We start from the raw sequence: 25,582 nt of genomic DNA, 5'->3' as shown, positions 1-25,582 counted from the left end.
ACTTCATTGTGGGCCTCCCTGGTGGCGCAGTGGTTGAGAGTCCGCCTGCCGATGCAGGGGATACGGGTTCGTGCCCCGATCTGGGAGGATCCCATATGCCGCAGAGCGGCTGGGCCCGTGAGCCATGGCCTCTGGGCCTGCGCGTCCGGAGCCTGTGCTCCGCAACGGGAGAGGCCACAACAGTGAGAGGCCCGCATACCGCAAAAAGAAAAAAAACAAAAAACAAAAAACAACAACAAAAAAATACTTCATTGTTAAATAAACCCACACACCTACGGTCAATTAACCTTCGACTAAGGAGGCAAGAATATACAATGGGAAAAGTCTCTTCGGCAAGTGGTATTGGGAAAGTTGGACAGCTGCATATAAATCAGTGAAATTAGTATGCTAACATATATATATATGGAATTTAAGGGAAAAAAAGGTCATGAAGAACCTAGGGGTAAGACAGGAATAAAGACACAGACCTACTAGAGAATGGACTTGAGGATATGGGGAGGGGGAAGGGTAAGCTGTGACAAAGTGAGAGAGTGGCATGGACACACATACACTACCAAACGCAAAATAGATAGCTAGTGGGAAGCAGCTGCATAGCACAGGGAGATAGCTTGGTGCTTTGTGACCACCTAGAGGGGTGGGATAGGGAGGGTGGGAGGGAGGGAGATGCAAGAGGGAAGAGATATGGGAACATAGGTATATGTATAACTGATTCACTTTGTTATAAAGCAGAAACTAACACACCATTGTAAAGCAATTATACTCCAATAAAGATGTAAAAAAAAAAAAACAGAAAAAAGAATACACCCTCTCACCATACGCAAAAATAAACTCAAAATGGCTTAAAGACTTAAACATAAGACATGACACCACAAAACTCCTATAAGAGATCATAGGCAAAACATTCTCTGACAAAAATCATACCAATTTTTTCTTAGATCAGTCTCCCAAGGCAATAGAAATGAAAACAAAAATAAATAAGTGGGACCTAATCAAACTTACAAGCTTTTTCACAGCAAAGGAAACCATAAACAAAACAAAAAGACAACGTACAGAATTGGAAAAAAATTGCCAACAATGTGACCAACAAGGGCTTAATTTCCAAAATATACAAACAGCTCATACAACAACAATAAAGAAGCAAACAACCCAATCGAAAAATGGGCAGAAGACCTAAAGAGACATTTCTCCAAAGAAGATATACAGATAGCCAATAGACACATGAAAAGATGCTCAACATCGCTAATTATTAGAGAAATGTAAATCAAAGCTATAATGAGGTACCACTTCACGCCAGTCAGAATGGCATCATTAAAAAGTCTACAAGGGCTTCCCTGGTGGTGCAGTGGTTGAGAATCTGCCTGCTAATGCAAGGGACACGGGTTCGCGCCCTGGTCTGGGAGGATCCCACATGCCATGGAGCAACTGGGCCCGTGAGCCACAGCTGCTGAGCCTGCGCATATGGAGCCTGTGCTCCACAATGGGAGAGGCCGCGATGGTGAGAGGCCCGCGCACCGTGATGAAGAGTGGCCCCCGCTTGCCACAACTAGAGAAAGCCCTCGCACAGAAACGAAGACCCAACACAGCAAGAATAAATTAATTAATCAATAAAACTCCTACCCCCAACATAAAAAAAGAGGATATATGAAAAAAAAAAGATGATATGGTTTCATTCCTTTAAAAAAAAAAGTCTACAGATAACAAATGCTGGAGAGAGTGTGGAGAAAAGGGAACCCTCCTACACTGTTGGTGGGAATGTAAGTTGGTGCATCCACTGTGGAAAACAGTATGGAGGTTTTCTCAGAAAACTAAAAATAGAATTACCATAGGATCCAGCAATCCCACTCCTGGGTATATACCCAGACAAAACTATAATTCAAAAAGATATATGTACCCCTATGTTCATAGCGGCACTATTCACAATAGCCAAGACATGGAAACAACCTAAATGTCCATCGATAGATAGATGGATAAAGAAGATGTGGTACATATATACAATGGAATACTACTCAGGCATAAAACAGAACAAAATAATGCCATTTGAAGCAACATGGATGAACCTAGAGATTACCATATGAAGTGAAGTAAGTCGGAAAGAGAAAGACAAATACCATATGATATCACTTATATGTGGAATCTAAAATATGACACCAATGAACCTACCTAAGAAACAAAAACAGAGTCATGGATATAGAGAATAGACTGTTGGTTGCCAGGGGTAGGTGGGTGGGAGATGGAAAAAAATACTTCATTGTTAAAAAAATGTTAACCATCATTACATTATTTGTAATCTTTTTGCACTAGTAACAAAGATCACTGATCACAGATCACTGTAACAAATATAATAATAATGAAAAAGTTTGAAATACCATGAGAATTACCAAAAAGTGACACCAAGACACAGAGTGAGCAAATGCTGTTGGAAAAATAGCGCCAATATACTTGTTTGAGGCAGCGTTGCCACAAACATTCAATTTACAGAAAATGCAATTATCTGCGGTGAAGTGCAATAAAACAACGTATGCCTATACACCACACCAAGTGAGGTTTTTCCCAAGAATACAAGGCTGGTTCAATGTTTGGAAATTAATCAATGTAAAACACCATATTAATAGTCTAAAGAAGAAAAACCACATGATCATATCAAATGACACATAAAAATAATTTGACAAAATTCAACACAGATTCATAGTAAAAATTCTCAACAAACTAGGAATACATGGGAAAGTCTACAAAAAACCTATAATTAACATCATAGTTAATAGTTAAACACTAAATGTTTTTCCTTTAAGATCAGGACGTCAAAGATGTACACAATCATCACTCTTATTCAATATCACACTGGAAGTAGGGAAGAATTAAAAAATACACAAAATAATTCATCTTTAATAAATAAATAAATATTTTGTGGAAAAGGTTGGGGGTGTGGCCAAGATGGCACAGTAGGAAGACCTTGTACTCACCTCCCCCTATCAGCATACCAAAATTAAACTATTTACACAGAAACTGTTGATGAGAAAGACCAGAAGGCTAGAGAAAAGACCTTCTACAACTAAAGAAATAAAAAAGGAACCACAATGATATGGGTAGGAGGGGCAGATATGTGGTATAGTCAAGACCCATACCCCCAGGGTGGGCAACCCACAAACAGGAGAATAATTGAAATTGCAGAGATTCTTCCCAAAGAGCACGGGGTCCAAGCCCCACACTGGGCTCCCAGGCTAGGGGCCCTGCACCAGAAGATGAGTCCCCAAAACATTTGCCTTTGAAGGCCTGTGGGATTTACTTTCAGGAGAGCCAAAGGGCTATGGGAAATACAGATTCCACTCTTAAAGAGTGCACACAAACTCTCACATGCTCTGGGACCCAGGGAAAGAAACAGTAATTTGAAAGGAGCCTGCGTCAGACCCACCTGCTGACACCAGGGAGCCTCCTAGAGAGGCATGAGGCACGTGGAGCCCACCCTGGGAACACAGACGCTGGCAGCAGCCAATTTTGGGAGCTCGTTCTACTACAAGGACACTTGTGCTGGCAAGCAACATTCTGGAATCCTCCCCCTCTAGCTTATTAGTGCCAGGACCCAGTCCACCTCAACAGCCTGAAGACTCTAATACTGGGAACCTCAAGCCAAGCAACTAGCCAGATACAGCCCCACCAACCAACAGGCCAACTTCTTTAAGAGCCCCAAAGCCCACAGCCACCCCAAGACATGGCCCTATCCACGAGAAGGCAGAGGACTCGGCCCCACACATCAGTGCACCAGCACCAGCCCCGGAACCACCAGGGCCCTGCAATCAGAGATCTCAGGAACCAGCTCTACCCACCAGTGAGCCAGCACAAACACAAGGACCCAGCCTCACCCACCAGTTGGTGAGCACAAACCGCAGGATCCCTTGGGCTCCCACTCTGCCCACCAGTGGGCGAACAACAGGCACAGGACCACTGCAGCCACACAGCCTGCCTTGTCAAAAACCAGCCCATGTACCAGCAGGCTGGCACCAACCCCAGGACCCCCTGGGCCCTGAACCTGCCCATCTGCAGGTCAATACCAGTTCTGAGATGCCTTGGACCCCCTCAGCCAGCCATCCAAGAATCCAGCCCTACCAACCTTCAGGCTGACACCAGCTCTGGGATACCCCGGACCCCAGAGCCAGTAGTGTCAGGAACCAGCCATGCCCACCAGCAGGCCGATACTAGATGCAAGACCCCAGCAATACAACTACTCATCCCAGAACCCAGCTCTGCCCACCAGTAGGTCACCCCAACCCTAGGATCTCCTGAGGCTCCACAGCCAGCCACCTTGTGACCCAGCCCCACCCATCAGTGGGCAGCAGCCTCCACACAAGGCAGGGCCTGGCAACCAACTGGACCGGGGCCACCCACACCTGTAAGACCACCCAAAGTAGGCAGCCCACCACAACACAAGGAAAAACATGGCCCACATAGGGGGCACCCCTAAAGCATATAGTTCGGATAACCAGAGGAGAATATGTGGCTGGGACACATTGGATGTCTCCTATAAAAGGCCACATCTCAAAGGTCAGGAAATATAACCAACCTTCTAAATACATAGAAATAAAAGCAGCAAATTAGGCAAAATGAGGCAACAAAGGAATATGTTCTAAATGTAGGAGCAACAAAGTGAAGTGGAGATAAGAATCTACCCAAAAGAGTTCAGGGTAATGATTGAAAAATGCTCGAAGAATGTGAGAGAAAATTGGATGAACAGGGGGAGAAGTTAGAAGTTTTTAACAAAAAGTTAGAAATTATAAAGAAGACCCAAACAGAGATGAAGAATACAATTACTGAAATTTTAAAAATACACTACAAGAAATCAACAGTAGATTAGACAATACAGAGGAATGGATCAGTGAGCTGGAAGACAGAGTAGTGGAAATTACTGAAGATGAACAGAAAAAAGAATAAGAAGAAATGAGGACAGTTTAAGAGACTTCCATGACAACATCAAGAGTATTAACATCTGCATTATAGAGGTCCCAGAAGGAGAACAGAGAGAGAAAAGGCCAGAGGACATATTTGAAGACATAATAGCAGAAAACTTCCCTAACCTGGGAAAGTAAACAGACATCAAGGTTCAGAAAGAACAGAGTCCCAAACAGGGCCACACCAAGACACACTGTAACTTAAATAGCAAAAATTAAAGATAAAGAGATAATATTAAAAGCAGCAATGGAAAAGAAGTTATGCACATGAGAACTCCCAAAAGGCTATCAGCTGACTTCTCTGCAGAAACTCCACAGCCCAGAAGGGAGTGGCATGATATATTTAAACTGGTGAAAGGGAAAAACTTAACAACCAAGAATACTCTACCTGGCAAGTCTTTCACTCAGATTTGATAAAGAGATCAAAAGTTTTACAGAAAAGAAAAGCTAAAAGAGTTCAGCACCACCAAACCAGCCCATGTACAAAGCTAGAAGAAAGGTTAAAAGACAAAAGTAATAAACTCAACTTTATCTGCCATAAGTAGTTAAGGGATACACAAAACAAAAAGATGAAAAGTATGATGTCAAAAATAGTAATCATAGGGAGAGGGGAGAGAAAATGTAGGGTTGTTAAAATGCATTTGAACTTAAGACATTAAAAACTTAATCAGATAGATAGATAGATAGATAGACTGCTATATATAAACCTCATAGTAACCACAAGCCAAAATTCTATTATAGATACATACACACAAAATAGAAAAGAACCCAAACATAACACTAAAGATAGCCATCAAATCATAAGGGAAGAGAGCAAAAAAGAACTACAAAAACAACTCAAGGAGGGGACCAAGATGGTGGAGTAGGAGGATATGGAACTTACCTCTCCTCACAAATACATTAAAAGTACATCTACACATGGAACAATTCTCATGGAAAACTGGAAACTGACAGAGGAACTCCTATACAACCAAGGATGCAAGAAAGATTCCCATGTAATCAGGTAGGACAGGAAGAAAAGCATCAAGTTGGGACCTGTGCCCCTGGGAGAGGACTAAGAAGAAAAGGGAAATTGCATGGGGGGACACTCGCTGTGGGGAGTAAGTGGGTTGAGCCACAGACTGGGCATCCCAGTCCTGAGGTATTACATAGAGGAGACAAGTCCCTTTGGCTATTTGGAGAACTGCTGGGACAGAAAGAAAGGCTGGAGGTGTCTAGACTCTACTTGTGAGGAGTGAGTGGGTGCTGGCTTGCCCCCAGGCAGGGCAGGGAGAGGTCTGCCCTAGAGGCTAGCACCTTGAACACTCCCCAGTCCAAGCTGAGTGAACACCTTGGCCCCACTCACTCCATGCAACATCTTGGCACTGGATCTAGGAAAGCCAGGTCTTGGGGAAAGACTCAACCTAGGAATGCAGAGGCGGCCAGAAGCCTGGGGTGTGGTCCGGGTAGGGTGGCGGCAGCCATTGTTGGTGCTTACTCATACAGCACCACAGAAGTAGCCCAGGCTTCTGACAGCAGCACAGCCACTTCAATTCCTGCAACCGTAATGTCACGATCTCCAGTGTCAATCAAGTTAATGCTCCAGCCCTGCCCACTCCATGCCATAACCTTGCACTAGATCTGGGACAATGACAACAGGGGAAAAGACATGACCTTGGGCTGAGTGAGTGGAGCCACAGACACATATGCAGGTAGCGGAATGGACCTCTGTTAGCTCACGAGCCCCACTTTCTATACAGCATTCCCCTCCTTTGGGGCAAAGGCTCCAGCACGAGGAGAAGGAAAAAATACACACTTAAGGGAACATAGCCAGCTCTATCCCAAACCTCAGGGCATCCACTCCTGCAACTTAGGAACTGAAAGGGTGGGGATTGCCACTGAGCAGAGAAGAAGTCACACCTCACACCCTGTGCAGGCTTTAGCTCCTCTAACACCAGCCACATCCCCTATCAAGGTGATAGTGGCCAGCACACCCGGGGGAAAGATGTGATTGGTCTCCACACCAAATCCAGCCCTCACACTAAAAACACTGGGCACACGCAGTCTACACAGGGATGCTCCCACATAAAAACACCCCTTCAAGACCAGAATAGATAACTGTTTCACCTAAATTCATAGAGACAGAAAAAGTTAAGTAAAATGAAAAGGCAGAGGAACAACCCGTAATTGAAAGAGCAAGAGAAATTGCCTGAAAAATAATGAAACAGGGATAATCAGTACAACACACAAGTTCAAAACGTTGGTAATGAAAACACTAAATTAAGAAAGAGAATAGATCTAAACATTTTAACAAGGAACTAGAAATTATACAGAAGATCTAATCAAAAATAGACAATTCAATTTCTGATAAAAAGCACTCTAGAGGTAATGACTCACAGACTAAATGACACAAAAGAATTCATAAGTGATATGGAAGATAGAAAAATGTAAATCACCCAATCAGAATGGCAGACAAAGACAAGTGAAAATTAATGGTGAAAGCAACATACAAGGTCTATGGGATAATATAAAACATGTCAACTTCCACATTATAGGGGTCCTAGAAGGGAGAAGAGAGAGAGAAAAAGGTCGAAAATGTACTTGATGAAATTACAGCTGAAAACTTCCCTAACCTAAAGAAGGAAACAGATATTCAGGTACAGGAAGCACAGACAGTCCCAAACAAGATAAACCCAAACAGACACACACAAAGATATATCATAATTAAAACAGCAAAAGGTAAAGAGAGAATTCTAAAGGCAGCAAGAGAAAAAGAGAGTCACATATAAAGGAACCCACATAAGGCTATCAGCTGATTTTTCTACACTAGCATTGCAGACCAAAAGGGACTGGCATGATATATTCAAAGTCATGAAAAGGAAAAACCTGCAAACTAGGATACTCTACCCAGCAAGACTATCATTTACAATAGAAGAGATAAAGGATTTCACAGACAAGCAAAACTAGAAGAATTCAGCAATACTAAACCTATCCTAAAAGAAATGTTGAAGGGACTTCTCTAAATGAAAAGGAGTAAGAAGCTACAGGAAAGAGAAAATCCCAACAGGAAAGGCAGATAAATAACAAGGATTGAAGATCACTTAAATGAGCTAGTACACATATTAAAAAACAAACAAAAATTGTAAAAGCAACTATAACTACAATAAACAATAAAGGGATAAGCATGAAAATGTAAAATAGGACATCAAAATCACAAAATTTGGGGGAGGGGAGTAAAAAATGTAGATCTTTTAGAATGTGCTTGAACTTAAATAACTATCAGTTTAAAGCAAGTAGATATGATTACGGTCAACATAGATGAACCCCATGGTAACCACAAATCGAAAATCTACAATAGATATACAAAAACCAAAAAAAAAAAGAGAGAAACTTAAGAATATTACAAAAGAAAATCATCAAACCACAGTGGGAAAAACAAAAAGAAGAAATAAAAAAGAAGAACTACAAAAACAACTGGAAAACAAGGAAAAAAATAACAATAAGTACATGCATATAAATAATTATACTCAATTTTAATAGACTAAATGCTCCCATCAAAATATATGGTGGGTGATTGGACTAAAAAAAACAAGAGCCTTAAATATTCTAACTACAAGAGATTCACTTCAGAGTGAAATACATAGACTGAAAGTAAGCAGATGGAAAAAGATTTCATGCAAACAGAAACAAGAAAGTGGGGGTAGCAATACTCATATCAGACCAAATATGTTTTAAAACAAAGGCTATAACAAAAGATAAAGAAGAGCATCATACAATGATAAAGGTATCAATACAAGAAGAGGATTTTACACTCATTAACTTATACGCACCCAATACAGGAGCACTAAACATTTAAATACTAACATACATAAAGGGAGTAACTGAAAATAATACAATGATAATAGACTTTAACACTCGACTGACATCAATGGACAGATCATCCAGACAGAAAATCAATAAGGCAACAGAGGTCCTATATGACACAATAGACCAATTGGACTTAATTGCTATGTACAGGATGCTACACCCCCAAAAAAGCAGAATACACATTCTTTTCAAGTTGACATAGAACATTCTCCAGGATAGATCACATACTACATCACAAAACAAGCCTCAACAAATTTAGGAGGACAGAAATTTTATCAAGCATCTTTTCCAACAATTTTATGAAACTAGAAATCAACTACAGAAAGAAAAATAGGAAAAGAACAACCACGTGGCAACTAAACAACATGCTACTAAAAAAAAAAAAATATGGGTCACCAATGAAATCAAAGTGGAAATCAAAATACTTTAAGGAAAATGAAAACACAACTTTCCAAAATCTATAGGATGCAGCAAAAGCAGTTCTAAGAGAGAGGTTTATAGTGATACAGGCCTTCCTCAAGAAACAAAGAAAATCACAAACAACCTAGCCTATCACCTAAAAGAATTAGAAAAAGAAAAACAAAGACAAAAGTCAGCAGAAGGAAGGAAACAATAAAGATCAGAGAGAAAATAAATAAGAGACCAAAAAAAAAGAAAATATCAATAGAAACAAGAGCTGATTTTTTGATAAAATTGATAAACCTTCAGCCAGACTCACCAAGAAGAAAAAAAAGAGGACTCAAACAAACAAAATAAGAAATGAAAGAGGAAAAATAACAGCCAATACCACAGAGATACAAAAAGTCATGAGAATATTATCAGCAATTATATGCCAATAAACTGAAGAACCTAGAAGAAATGGACACATTCCTAGAAACATACAGCCTGCCAGGACTGAGTCAAGAAGAAACAGACAGTTGAAACAGACTGCTCACTACAAGCGAAACTGAATCTGTAATAAAACTCCCAGCAAACAAAAGTCCAGGACAGGATAAATTCACAGGATAATTCTACTAAACATATAGAGAAGAGCTAAGACCTATCCTTCTCAAACTATTCTCCCAAATTGAAGAGGAAACACTCCCAAATTCGTTCCACAAGGCCACCGTTACCCTGATACCAAAAGACACTACAAAAAAAGAAAATATATTTTATGAACATATATGTAAAAATCCTCAACAAAATATTAGCAAACGAAATTCAACAATACATAAAAAGATCATGCACCATGATCAAGTTGGATTTATTCCAGAGCCACAAGGCTGGTTCAACATATGAAAGTCAATCAATGTGATACACCACGTTAACAGAAGGAAAGACAAAAAACCCCATGATCATTCCAACAGATGCAGAAAAAAATGTTTGACAAAACTCAACATCCATTCGCAATAAAAGCTCTCATCAAAGTTGGTATAGAGTAAACATATCTCAACATAATAAAGGTCATTTATGAAAAACCCACAGCCAAAGTAATATTCAACAGTGAAAAGCTGAAAGACTTCCCACCAAATTCAGGAACTAGACAAGAATGCTCACTCTCACCACATCTATTTAACATAGTATTGAAAGTCCTACTCACAGCAATCAGACAAGAGGAAAAACAAGTATCAAAATTGGAAGGCAAGGGGTAAAACTGTTACTGTTTGCAGATTACATGATACTCTATACAAAGTACCCTAAAGTCTCTACCCAAAAACTATTAGAACTAAGAGATGAATTCAACAAGATTGTAGAATACAAGATTAAGATGTACTAAAGATGCTACCAAAAAACTACTTGAGCTCATCAATGAATTCGGTGAAGCTGCAGGACACAAAATTAATACACAGAAACCTGTTGCATTTCTATACACTAATAATGAAATATCAAAAAGAGAAAGTAAAAAAATCCCATTTAAAATTTCATCAGTAAAATAAAATACCTAGGAATAACCTTAAACAAGGAGGTGAAAACTCTGCAAACTATAAAACACTGATGAAGGAAATAGGAGATGATTCAAAGAAATGGAAAGATACCCTGTGCTCTTGGATTGGAAGAATTAATATTATTAATATGGCCATATCACCCAAAGCAATCTACAAATTTAATGCAATCCCTATCAAAATACCCATGATATTTTTCACAGAACTAGGACAAATAATCCTAAAATACATATAGAACCACAAAAGACCATGAGTTGCCAAAGCAATCCTGAAAAATAAAACAACAAAGCTGGAGGTATAATCCTCAGAGACTTCAGACTATACTACAAAGCTACAGTAATCAAGACAGTATGGTACTGGTACAAAACCAGACACAAAGATGAATGGAACAAAATAGAACCCAGAAATAAATCCACACACCTACTGTCAATTAATCTAGGACAAAAGAGGCAAGAATGTACAATGGAGAAAAGACAGTCTCTTTGGGGCTGGGAAAATTGGACAGCTACATGTAAAAGAATGAAATCAGAACATTCTCTAACACCATATATAAAAATAAAACAAAATGGATTAAAAACCTAAATGTAAGACTGGAGACCATAAAACTCCTAGAGAAAAACATAGGCAGAACACTCTTTAACATAAATCATAGCAATATTTTCTTCGATCAGTCTCCTAAGGCAAAAGAAATAAAAGCAAAAATAAATAAATGGGACCCTATTAAACTTAAAAGCTTTTGCACAGTAAAGGAAACCATCGACAAAACAAAAAGACAACCTACAAAATAGGAGAAAATATTTGCAAATGATATGACTGACAAGGAGTTTTAATATTCAAAATATACAAACAGCTCCTATAACTCAATATCAAAAACAACTAATCCAATCAGAAAATGGACAGAAGACTTGTATAGACATTTTCCAAAGAAGATACACAAATGGCTAACAGGCACATGAAAAGATGCTCAACATCACTAATTATTAGAGAAATACAAATCAAAACCACAATTAAATATCACCTCACACCTCTGAGAATGGCTATCATCAAAAGTCTACATATAACAAACACTGGAGAGGATGTGGAGAAAAGGGAACCCTGGTACACTGTTGGTGGGAATGTAAACTGGTGCAGCCACTATGGAAAACAGTATAGAGATTCCTTTAAAAAACTAAAAACAGAATTACCATATGATGAAGCAATTCCACTCCTGGGCACATATCCAAAAACCCTAAAACACTAATTCAAAAAGATATATGCACCCCACTGTTCACAGGAGCACTATTTACAAAAGCCAAAATACAGAAACACAGAAGCTACCCAAGTACCCATCAACAGATGACTGGATTAAGATGTACACACACACACACACACACACACACACACACACACAAAATGGAATATTACTCAGCCATAAAAAAGAATGAAATACTGCCATTTGCAGCAACATGGACAGACCTAGAGAATATTATGCTTAGTAAAATAAGTCAGAGAGAGAAATACAAATACTATATTGTATCACATGTGGAATCTAAAAAATAATACAAATGAATGCATATGCAAAACAGAAACAGAATCACAGATGTAGAAAACAAACTTGTAGTTACCAAAGGGGAGAGGGAAGTGGGGAGGGGCAAATTAGGGGTATGCAGTTAATAAATACAAACTACTATAAATAAAATAGATATGCAACAAGAATATACTGTATAGCACACAGAATTACACCCAATATCTTTTGATCACCTATAATGGAATATAATCTGCAAAAAACCAAATCACTATGCTATACGTCTGAAAATAACACAATATTGTAAATCAACTATAGTTCAAGAAAAAAAAGAGGAAGAAAGAAAGCTCTGACAGGTCTTACAAAAAAATAAACCTGTCTAACTTTGAAAAATACAACAAAACCATTTTAAAATGGCAATAAGAACATACCTATCAATAATTACTTTAAAAGAAATGGACTGGGGCTTCCCTGGTGGTGCAGTGGTTGAGAGTCCACCTGCTGATGCAGGGGACATGGGTTCATGCCCCAGTCCAGGAGGATCCCGTGTGCTGCGGAGTGGCTGGGCCCGTGAGCCATGGCTGCTGAGCCTGCACGTCCGGAGCCTGTGCTCCACAACAGGAGAGGCCACGACAGTGAGAGGCCCACGTACCGCAAAAAAAAAAAAAAAAAAAAAGAAATGGACTAATGGACCAAATTCTCCCAACAAAAGACACAGAGTGCCTGAATGGACAAAAAAACAAGATCCATATATATGCTGCTTACAAGAGACTCAGTTCAGATCTAAAGACACAGACTAAAAGTGAGGGCACAGAAAAAGGTATTCCATGCAAATGTAAATCAAAAGAAAGCCAGGGTAACAATACTTATATCAGACAAAGTAAAATAAAGACTGTTACAAGAGACAAAGAAGTACATTACAGAATGATTAAGGGATTAATCAAAAGGATGATATAATAATTATAATTATATATGCACCCAACATATAAAAGTACCTAAATACATAGTGCAAACATTAGCAGACATAAAAGGAGTAATAATTGACAGTAACACAATAATAGCAGGGAACTTTAACATCCCACTTACACCAATAGACAGATTATCCAGAAAGAAAATCAATAAAACACTGGCCTTAAACGACACATTAGGCCAAAAGGACTCAATACATCTATACAGAATATTCCATCCAAAAGCAGCAGAATAGACATTCTTTTCAAGTATACATGGAACCTTTTCCAGGATAGACCACATGCTAGGCCACAAAAAAAATCAGTAAATTTAAGAAAATTCAATTCATATCAAGCATCTTTTCTGACCACAACACTATGAAATCAACTACAAAGAAAAAAACTACAAGGGAAAAAAACTCCAAACATGTGAAGGCTAAACAATATGCTACTAAACAACAAATGGATCACTGAAGAAATCAAAGAATAAATCAGAAAATACGTGGTAACAAATGAAAATGAAAACACAACAATCCAAAATCTAAGCAATGCAGCAAAAGCAGTTCTAAGAAGGAGGTTTATAGTGATACAAGTCTACCTCTCAGGAAACAAGAAAAATTTCAAATAAATAGCTTAAACTTACACCCAAAGGAAGTAGAAAAACAACACACAAAACCCAAAGTCAGTAGAAGCAAGAAAATCATAAAAATCAGAACTAAATTTTTAAAAAGAGAGACTAAGAAAACAATAGGAAAGATCAAAAAAGCTAAGAGCTGGTTATTTGAAAAAATAGACAAAATTGATAAACTTTAATGAGACTAATCAAGAGAAAAACAGGGCCCAAATCAATAAAATCAGAAATAAAAAAGGATAAATAGAACCAATACCACAGAAATACAAAGTATCATGAGAGATTACTCTGAACAATTTTACACCAATAAAATGGACAGCCTAGAAGAAAAGGACAAATTCCTAGAATTGCACAATTTTCCAAGACTGAACCAGGAAGACACAGAAAGAATAAACAGACCAATTACCACTAATGAAATTGAATCAGTAATTTAAAAAATTTCCAACAAACAAAAGTCCAGGACCAGATGGCTTCATAGGTGAATTCTACCAAACATTTAAAGGGGAATTAACACCTATCCTTCTCAAACTATTCCAAAAAACTGCAGAGGTAGGAACTCTTCCAAACTAATCCTGCCAGGCCAGTATTATCCTATTAGCAAAACCAGTCAAAGATATCACAAAAACAAAAGATTACAGGTCAATATCATTGATGAACATAGATACAAAAATCCTCAACAAAATATTAGAAAACCAAATTCAACAATACATTAAAAAGATCATACACTATGATCAAGTGGGGTTTATCCCAGGGATGCAAGGATGGTTCAATATCTGCAAATTAATGTGATACACCACATTAATTAGTTGAAGAATAAAAATTATATGATCATCTCAATAGATGTGGAAAAAGTTTTTGACAAAATTGAATACCCATTTATGTTAAAAACTCTCCAGAAAGTGAGTATAGAGGGAGCATACCTCAACATAATAAAGGTCATAAATGACAAGCCCACAGCTAACATCATACTCAACAGTCAAAAGTACTTCCTGGGGCTTCCCTGGTGGCGCAGTGGTTGAGAGTCCGCCTGCCGATGCAGGGGATACGGGTTCGTGCCCCGGTCTGGGAAGATCCCACATGCCGCGGAGAGGCTGGGCCCGTGAGCCATGGCCGCTGGGCCTGTGCGTCCGGAGCCTGTGCTCCGCAATGGGGGAGGCCACAACAGTGAGAGGCCCGCGTACAGCAAAAAAAAAAAAAAAAAAAAGTACTTCCTTTAAAATCAGGAACAAGGATGCCCACACTTGCCACTTCTACCTAACAAAGAACTGGAAATCCTAGCCACATCTATCATACAAGAAAAATAAGTAAAAGGAATCCAAATCGGAAAGGAAGAAGTAAAACTGTCACTGTTTGCATATGACATGATACTGTAAACAGAAAATCCTAAAGATGCCACCAAAAAACTACTAGAACTCATCCATGAATTCGGTAAACTTACAGGATACAAAATTAATACACAGAAATCTTCTGCAGTTCTATATACTAACAACAAACTATCAGAAAGAGAAATTAAGAAAGCAATCCCATTTACAATCACATCAAGGAGAATAAAATACCTATGAATAACTCTAAGTAAGGAAGTAAAAATCTCTACCTGGAAAACTATAAGACACTGATGAAAGAAATTGAAAACAAACCAAAAAAAGATGAAAAGATATACCATATTCATGGACTCAAAGAATTAATGTCATTAAAACAACCACACTACCCACGGCAATCTACAAATTCAATGCATTCCCTATCAAAATAACAATGGCATTTTTCACCATACTACAATAATTCTAAAATTTGTATGGAAACACAAAAGACCTCAGATTGCCAAAACGATCTTGAGAAAGAACAAAGCAGGAGGTATCATGCTCCCTGATTTCAAACTCTACCACAAAGCTACAGTCATCAAAACAGTATGGTACTGGCACCAAAACAGACACATAGATCAATGGAACAGAACAGAGAGCGCAGAACTAAGCCCATGCTTATATAATCAGTTAACCTACAAAAAAAGAGCAAGAAATACAATGGAGAAAAGATAGCCTCTTTAATAAATGGTATTGGGAACACTGGACAGCTACATGCAAAAGAATCAAACTGGACTACTCTCTCACACCATGCACAAAAATAAATTCAAAAAAAAATGGATTGAAGACTTAAATGCAAGACCTGAAACCGTAAAATTCCTAGGAGAAAACATAGGCGGTACACTATTTGACATCAGTGTTAGCAATATCTTTTTTGGATATGTTTCCTAAGGTAAGGGAAACAAAAGCAAAACAAACAAATTGGACTATATCAAACTAAAAAACTTTTGCATAGAAAAGGAAACTATCAAAAAAATGAAAAGGCCACCTATTGAATGGGAGAAAATATTTGCAAATGATACATCCAAAAGGGGTTAATATCCACAATATACAAAGAAACAAAGAACTCATACAACTCAATATCAAAAAAATAAATAAACAACCTCATTATAAAATAGGACAGGGAAAAGGATCTGAAGAGAGATTTTTCCAAAGACATAAAGATGTCCAACCGGGGGCCTCCCTGGTGGCGCAGTGGTTGAGAGTCCGCCTGCCGATGCAGGGGATACGGGTTCGTGCCCCGGTCTGGGAGGATCCCATGTGCCGCGGAGCGGCTGGGCCTGTGAACCATGGCCGCTGGGCCTGCGCATCCGGAGCCTGCGCATCCGGAGCCTGTGCTCCGCAACGGGAGAGGCCACAGCGGTGAGAGGCCCGCATACCACAAAAAAAAAAAAAAAAAAAAGATGTCCAACCGGCACATGAAAAGATACTCATCACCACTAATCAGAGAAAGGCAAATCAAAACCACAATGAGATACCACCTCCCATCTGTCAGAATGGCTATTATCAAAAGATAAGAGATAACAAGTGTTGGTGAGGATGTGGAACAAACGGAACCCTCATGCATTGTTGGTGGGATTAGCATTATTTACAATAGCTAAGATATGGAAGCAACATAAATGCCCATCAATCGATGAACAGATAAAGAATATGTGAGAAAGATAGATAGATAACAGCCATAAAAAAATGAAATCTTGTCATCTGCAACAACATAGGTGGACCCAGAGGGTATTATGTTGAAATAACTCATACAGAGAAAGGCAAATACTGTATGATTTCACTTATATGTGAAATCTAAAAAACAAAACAAATGAACAGACACAACAAAACAGAAACAGAGATATAGATACAGTGAAAAAACAGGTGGTTGCCAGAGGGGAGAGAGGTGAGGGTAGGAAAGAAATAGGCAAAGGAGACTAAGAGGTACAAACTTCCAGTTGCGAAATAAATGAGTCACAGATATGAAATGTACAATGTGGGGAATATAGTCAATACCTATGTAATATCTTTGTATGGTGACATACTGTAACTAGACTTATCACAGTGAACATTTCAAAATGCACACACACACTGGTGTGCAACAGGAACTAACATACTGTTTTAGGTCAATTATACTTCAAAACAAACAAACAAAGTCATAAAACAGAGATGAGATTTATGGTTATGGGGGTGGAGGAGATAAGGAAGGACGAGGAGTTGGATGAAGGCTGCCAAAAGCACAAACTTCCAGTTATAAGATAAACAGTACTAGGGAGGTAACATACAATGTGATATAATTCACACTGCTGTATGTTATTTATGAAAGTTGTTAAGACAGTAAATCTTAAGAGTTCTCATCACAAGGAAAAATTTTTTTCTATTTCTTTAATTTTGTATCTATATGAGATGATGGATATAGACTTATTGTAATGTATGTAAGTCAAATCATTATGCTGTAGACCTTAAACTTATACAGTGCTGTATGACAATTATATCTCAAGAAAACTGGAAGAAAAAATAAAAATAAAATACAATTAGATTCAAAAAAATAAATATATTTTAAAAATTACATGCAAAAGAATAATAAAGCTGGAGGAATCACACTACCCAAACCTAAGACTCACTATATAAAGCTACAGTAAGCAAAACACTGGTGAATGGATAGACCACAAAAATCAATGAAACAGAAATAGTCCAGAAGTAGACCCACACAAATATGGTCAATTGATTTTTTTTATAAATGTGCAAAAGTAACTCAATAGAAAAAGGAGAGTCTTGGGAATTCCCTGGTGGTCCAGTGGTTAGGACTCCGCACTTTCACTGCCAAGAGCTCAGGTTCAATCCCTGGTCGAGGAACTTAGATCCCGCAAGCCGCTTTGTGCAGCCAAAAAAATAAATACATGCATACATACACACATACATACATAAAGAAAAAGAGAGTCTTTTCAACAAATGGTATTACCAATACCCTACATCAATCCAAAGAATTTAAATCTTAAATACCTCTCAAAGTAGTATCTCACTACTACCATCATCTCCCAGCCTAAGTTCTCTTCTCTGGCTCCTGTGATTGTCTGTCTATTCTGAACTGTTCTATCTTAATATATTGTGTTCTCCGTACTGCAAACCAAATGAGCTCTTCAAACTGCAAATCTGACCAAGTCACTCCTGCTGAAATTCTTTAGAGCTTCTCATTCCTCTTAGGATAAACATAAAATTCTGTTGATATGATTTTAAAGGGCCATGAATTAACAGGCTCCTACTACCTCCCTAGCCTCATTTTGCACCACACTCTTTCTTTCATTCCAGGTTGTATTCACCATATTCCTTCCTATCAAATGACCTTTGCACATATTTTCTCTATCTGATAAGCACTTCCTTTCCTTCTCTGGATTTCAGTTCAATCTTTATTTTTTCAAAAAACGTCTCCTAAACTCTCTAAATAGTTCAAATCCCTTTATTACACTGTAAACTAATCCTTTATTGCCCTTGACACCATTGTATTATTACCTTTGAATGACTGCTTGTATTTAAGTGTGATTATTTCATGACTAGCTCCACGAAAACAGGATATGCATCCATTTGCTCCCCAGTGCATCCCCAGAGTATACCATAAAAGGAACTCAACAAATGTTTGTTAAATGAATAAATGTATCTTATTCACCCCTCACAACCACCCTATGAGATATGTACAATTATTTCCCCCATTTCATAAATGGAAAAACCAAGGCATCAAGAATTTAGGTAGGGTCTCCCTGGTGGCGCAGTGGTTGAGAGTCCACCTGCCGATGCAGGGGATACGGGTTCGCGCCCCGGTCCAGGAGGATCCCACATGCCGCGGAGCGGCTGGGCCCGTGAGCCATGGCTGCTGAGCCTGCGCATCCGGAGCCTGTGCTCCGCAACGGGAGAGGCCACAGCAGTGAGAGGCCCGCGTACCGCAAAAAAAAAAAAGAATTTAGGTAAATTGCTCTAGGTCATACAGCTAAAAAGTAAAAAGCTGGATACCATCAAAGCATTATGATTCTAAGGATCAAGATATTAATTATGCTCTACCAGCTATTCAAATAAAACAAAACCTAAACCAATCCTTGTCCATGTAGGAGTGTAAAAATAATACTTTAGTATTAATTCATTCAACAAATATTTATAAAGTGCTTACAAAAGTGTCAGTTACTGTGCTAAGTACTGAGGTTACAAGGCAAACAGGACAAAGGTTCTTAGCCCTTATTGGAGCATTCCACTATTTATTTATTGACCACCTACTATGTGCCATCTACTGTGCTAAGTAAAGGAGACACTAAAGGGAGAATAAAGCCTTAAATAATTATACCAAAAATAAATTAAATTTCATTTGTGATAAGTGCCATAAAGGAAAAATTCAGGGTGCTATAGGAACAAGCTATACAGAGACCTAAACTAGCTAGGAATGTCAAGAGAGATTTCTAAAGAATTGATATTTAAGCTGAGACCTGAAGTATAAGTTTACATTATCAAATTTGAAAGAAATGTAAATATTATTATTTGCAAGAATTTGTGCAAAAGCAACTCACTGAAGAAAGGATAAGCATTTGGAAATAGTGCTTCCCAAGAGATGGAAGAATTAGGAGTTGCAAAATCAGGTAGAGATGTGACTGGTTAAACCCAAAATCAAAGATCTGTAATCATAAACACTATTGTCTTCTATAAGCAAAGGTTGGCAAACTACAGCCTCTGAGACAAAATCAGCCCACAACCTTCTTTTGTAGGCCCTTGAACTAAGAACGGTTCTTACATTTTTATAAGACAGTTAAAAATAAAAGAAAAAAAAATGGAGGGGGAGGAGAAAATTAACATTCTGTATATAGCCACAAAGCTTAAAATATTTACTATCTAGTCCTTTACAAAAGAAGTTTATCAACCCATGCTCTACACACTATAATCAAGTAAAACATAATGAAGCCTTATCCTAACAAATTCATTAAATGATTCTATTTGAATACCAAACGTAGGTACTGAATAGATATCATACATATCTTTCTCAAAATTGCAGCTTTGTGGCTCAAAGTTATCAAACGCACACCAAATTTACAATCAGCTACAGAATAGGCATATTTGATCTCACTTAAATGTACTGTCAACACATGTTTAAGTAATATAAACATACTACACCGACAGTTATCAAAATATACTACAAAAATTGATAGAGATAAGAAATGTGGCTTCACTAAAACCAAATGTAGTTTTTTTATATTTTAGTTGAAAAACTACCATAAGACATCTATAGGATGAGAGTCTAAGTCACTGGATTTAATACTATTTTGAAAAATAATTGCTACATATTAATAAGAGAAACCATACACTTACCAAGATTTTTTTCAATTCTTCAAGTTCTACTTCTTTGTTATTTTTAAGCTTAGTCACCTCTTCTAAAAAAATCAAAAGAATATAAATGCGTTAAAAGCTGGATTTTAAAAAATGGGAAAGGAGAGACAAGAAATAAGAATTCCATTTGAAAGGGAAAAACCAAAAGAGATGGGTTAATGCAACTAGAGTGCTGTAAAGCATAGAGGAAGTCCAAATGGAACTATGCTAAATAATAATGGATAAATATTAATAGTACTGTTTCTATAAAATTAATTCCACAACCAAATGAGCCCAAAGTTCATTAAACAAAATAAGCAATGGATCTATATAAAATGAAGTCACACAGCTTAGGTAAAAACAGTTAATTTTTTAAAACTCAAGGATTGGTTAAAGCTAGTGGACTGATTGGGACTTCCCTGGTAGTCCAGTGGGTAACACTCCATGCTTCCAATGCAGGGGGCCGGGGTTCGATCCCCGGTCAAGGAACTAGAACCCACATGCATGCCGCAACTAATAAGTCCACACGCCGCAACTAAAAGTTCCCACGTGCCACAACCAAGACCCGCACAACCAAAATAAATAAGTAAATTTTTTTAAATAAAAAAAATAAAGACAGTAGACTGAGCATGTGTCCACTCTCTCTCACCCCCAATCCCATAAATTAAAAAAAAAATTATACACACACACACACACACACACACACATTAACAAAACAAGACAGCCTAACGTTAACAAACCAAGACGTTGAACAATCCTTGGGGGCTGAGTGGGGAGAACCCATATTAATTCAATAAGGTTATGTGAACAACTATACCAGGTGACCACAACCCCCACCACACAGCCCACCTCAGGTTAAATCAAGGAGTCTGGGAGTTAGAGCCAAAGGGACTAATTCCCAGCTCATAAACTCTAAGCAAAATAAGCATTCCCTATAACCAAAAGATAAGCTACCAAGCCCACCCTTCCTTATAGCAACTCCCATCTCTCCCCATAATCAGAAGAATCAGATTGTAACACACATGTGGGTGAATATGGATTCTCAAATACTTATATGTCTAAACAATCAAGAATCAACAATTAGTGAAGAAAAGCAAAACCATGAAAGAGAGGTACAAATTCATTTAAGAGAACGCAAATAAAATCCAAGGAGAAAAAATTTTATAATTGCTAAGTATAGTTATGTTCCAACAGGATACTATAGCCATGAAATAAATTACCTAGAGCTCTTAAAAAATTTAAATTAGACAACTAAGATTTTTAAAATAGCAAAACAAACATACCTGAAGATTGAATTAGGAGGAGGATGCAAAAAAAAAATTTTTTTCCCCAAGTTCTGCAGAAAAGGAATGAGAAGGTAGAAAGTGTAAGGGAAAAACTTTAAAACATGAAGGATAGATCCAGAATTTGCAAAATCTACTTATGGAACCTACTGAGAGAGAAGGAGAGGGAGAGAGAGAACAATGACATGAGAAGAGAAAAAAAATGGGAAGAAAATTCTTCAGAGCTGAAGACAGACAAAATGTCCTCAGATTAATGGGCTCACCAAACGCTAGGAGAAGTGTGATTATTCCATTTTTAAAAGACATTCTTTCATAGCTGTACCATTCAAATAGCCTCCAATCTGATTTCTCCACTTCTATTCCTCACTACCAACACTCCCCACCCAACATCAAATTTACCTTCCATACAGAAGTGACAATGATCCTTTAAAAATGTAAACAAGATCATGTCATTCCTCTAATTAAAATCTTTCAGTGGTGTTCCTTTGCCATCAGAATAAAATCAAAATTCCTTTCCTTGGCCCTACCTGATTTGGTCCTTATCACCCCATACTCACTTTATTCCCCTTTCCATATTTCTTCTTACACTTAGTCACAAAGGTTTTCATTCACTCACAGGTATTAACCAAGCTCCTAACACCTCAGGGCATTTCTACATGCTTTTCCTCCTGACTGAAAAGCTCTCACCAATTCACATGCTTTCCCTTAACTAAATCTCACTTATTTAGGTCTCAGTTTAAAGCCATCCTTGATCACCAAATCTAGATTAGGTCTTATCATTTTCTTATATTTTGTCATTTTCATTCATTTCATTCCTTCATAGCACTTATCCCAATTTGTAATTAAATATTTATTTGTAATTATTCATTTTATGTGTCTCCAAGTAGAGTGCAAAATCTCATGAGAACAAAGACCATGTCTGTTATGTTCCTAATTAATATCCAAAGCTAAATGAGAAACATCTAAGTCTAATTTCTATAGTTATTTTGTATCTAATAACCAAAGAAGAAGCAATAGAAAAAACTAGAGGGAGAATCTATTATACAACCAGAGTGAAAATAAATGTGGGCACAGAGATTGAAAACTGACCACAGGAGTAAAACCTGTTTAGAGCTATATTAGACTGAACTGAAGATGGGAGACACACGAAGAAGCAAAGAAAATTGTACCAAGTAAAGAAACACAAAAAATTAGTTGACAAAGATTCTGAATTTACAGTTGTCTTTAACTTACTTGGTATGCACTACCTCATTCTTTAAATGAACAATGAAGAGACACAGAGTTTGAACTTAGGCAATTAGATGGCTCTTAAATCTGCAACACAGAATAGTCAGATTTGTATTTTTAAAGGAACACTATAGCATAAATGCAGAGAATGAACAAAAGGTAGACAAGAGTGGAAACAAAAAAGACTGATTCTAAAGATACTGCAATTAGTTCTGGTCAGAGATGTCTGGTTCCAAGCTAATGTCAAGATATAAGGGGTAGAGTAGGCTGTATCTGAGGAGTGCACAGAATAACAGTGGTCTTAGGATAGGTCAATCATTGTAACTCCTGAGGGGACAATGGAGGCATACACTAACCAAGATGTAATCCTACGAAAATATCATTAAGGAAGAATGCAAAGTGTAGCCAGGAAGCAATGCAGTAAGAATGAGGGCTATTGCAGTAAGAAAGAAGGTTATGAAAAAAGGTCACAGCAAATAGAAGCCTAGTAAACACAAAAAGAGATGAACAGAGATGAGGACAAACAAAGGTAATATGAAGCATGGTTTGATGATAATGTCCCAGATACAATTTGTGTTCCATTATGTTACTCACATGCATCCCTCTCCTAGGCTAAGATAATGTGCTTGAAACTCTAAAAACCAGGAAAGAGGAAATGAGGACTTGAACTGTTCAGGTCTGTGGAGATGAAGAAAAGGGAGAAGATTCAGAAGATATTTAAGAGTTAAAAACTCTTAAATTAGTTAGATTTTAAGAGCTAGATATTAAGAGTTAGAAACAACAGCATTAGATAACCAATTAGAAGTGAAAGGTAAGGGAGAAAGAAGACGTTTTGGTTTTGAGAACTATACTATCAACCAAAGAAGGAAATAAACTAATATTGAGTACTTACATCACTGTTAATGATACTCTCTTAACCATAATACTTTGCACACTCCATCATTCTCTACAACTATCCAAATCCTCTCTATACCTTAAACTCTACTTTGTTTTTTAAATCTACCCCTTCTATAAAGCCTTTTCCAACTCTGCAGTCCACATTGATACCTTTGGCTTTCTCTTGTTAACAGCATTAACACATTTCCATCAATAAGAAATCTGTGAGCATTCACTCCAAATATATAAATATTTATACAATACAAATACATATTTATATTTTATAAATTTATATAAAATACATATATTATTCATTATAAAACATATATAAAGCATTAAAAATAAATAGAAATAAAAGTTCTAATACTTCCTTCCCTAATCCTAAATAGAAGTCTCTCTCACTCCTTTAATTTTTGAAACATGGTTCCAATGATTTTATGAATTCAAACTTTCTCCTACAATAATTAGAGATTTCTCAAAAACATGGTATTTCACTTCTTGTATATGTTTCCACCTAAGATAGTGCTAAGAAACACACATAGAACTATTTCACAGTTCTGGAATTCCTTATCCAAACTTCTCATAATATATTGCTCTACTAAGAGAAAAATCACATTATGCATTCGATCTTTCAATATGACAATAACAGCCACTTATATTCAGTATCAGATTTAATTATTCCTTAGTCTACAACATTCAACTGACCAATTCTAAAGAACATAGGTATATGCAGTGATTAAAGACAGTATGTTATGCTCTAAAGGAAGATTTTTAAAATGGGTGAATTATGCATTCACAATCATTCTAATGTAAAATAATACTAAAAATATTATTTACCATTGGATAGTACAATTTTGGATGTTCAAAACTGTTAGTCTAGTCTGTAGTGGAAAAGTAAGCATTGCAAAAGGAAAAGCATAAATCGGGTTTCAAAGTTCAACCAAACATCCTAACAGGCACTACTGCTTACAATTATTTTAATTATATAAGTATTCAAAGATAATAATAAAGATTATAGAACATTATAGAGATTTCCAGAAAATGCCTGCCAATCCATGAATTATCTTAATTTATAAAATAATTCTTTTCACCAAAATTGGAAAAAAATGTTTATATATGTTTATAATTCTCCACAATTATAAATAAGAAGGTTTATAAATATGAAGCATAGACTTATTAAAATTAGCTAACTAAATGGTCATAAATTCACAAAATAACTACAAACTATTCTCTCTTTTAGCCATGAAAGTTGAGTATTAACAACACCACATGATAAAATAAGGTCACATTTTCCTGTAAATAGTTCATAATCCAACATGGCTAATGAATGAAATTTCAAAATTCAATCAAAATATAAGACATTTCCCACTAAGAATTATTATTAAGGCCATTGAATCCTAAACTAAGAAAAAAAAGACTACAGGAGGAAGACATTCCACCCGTGGGCAGCAGCTTCAGGCCATGCTCCAGAGTTCCAGCCTACCCTACACATTTCAGACTTGCCTAGCCAGCCACTACAACCTTGAGAATGCATCAAGCACACATTTATAACACTCTATGGAAGGAATCTTCTCTTCCCATATGCAGAGCCTAAAAACCCATGGCAACTGGCTAGAAGGAGAGCAAGGGGTAAAAGGCAGTTTCAGGCACAAGCCTCTTAGATATCCTCATCCACCAGTGGGCAGAGAGCAGAAGCAAGAAGAACTACAATCCTGCAGTCTGTGGAATA

General features: G+C 37.4%; 1 protein-coding gene across 2 annotated transcripts in view; it reads right to left on the bottom strand.

Annotated features, from left to right (window-relative positions):
- SYCP1 (synaptonemal complex protein 1) overlaps window positions 1-25,582 on the bottom strand; it is a 183,178-nt gene that overhangs the window by 87,190 nt on the left and 70,406 nt on the right. For both annotated transcript variants that reach the window (XM_060086663.1, XM_060086670.1), the window contains exon 15: window positions 20,471-20,532. In XM_060086663.1, coding sequence (XP_059942646.1) covers window positions 20,471-20,532 — 62 coding nt within the window. The remainder of the gene's footprint in view (window positions 1-20,470; window positions 20,533-25,582) is intronic.

This window comes from Mesoplodon densirostris, chromosome 2 (genome assembly GCF_025265405.1).
Source record: "Mesoplodon densirostris isolate mMesDen1 chromosome 2, mMesDen1 primary haplotype, whole genome shotgun sequence".
Classification (NCBI taxonomy): domain Eukaryota; kingdom Metazoa; phylum Chordata; class Mammalia; order Artiodactyla; family Ziphiidae; genus Mesoplodon; species Mesoplodon densirostris.
Note: the sequence above shows the minus strand (reverse complement) of the source record. Positions and strands in the feature narration are given on the sequence as shown.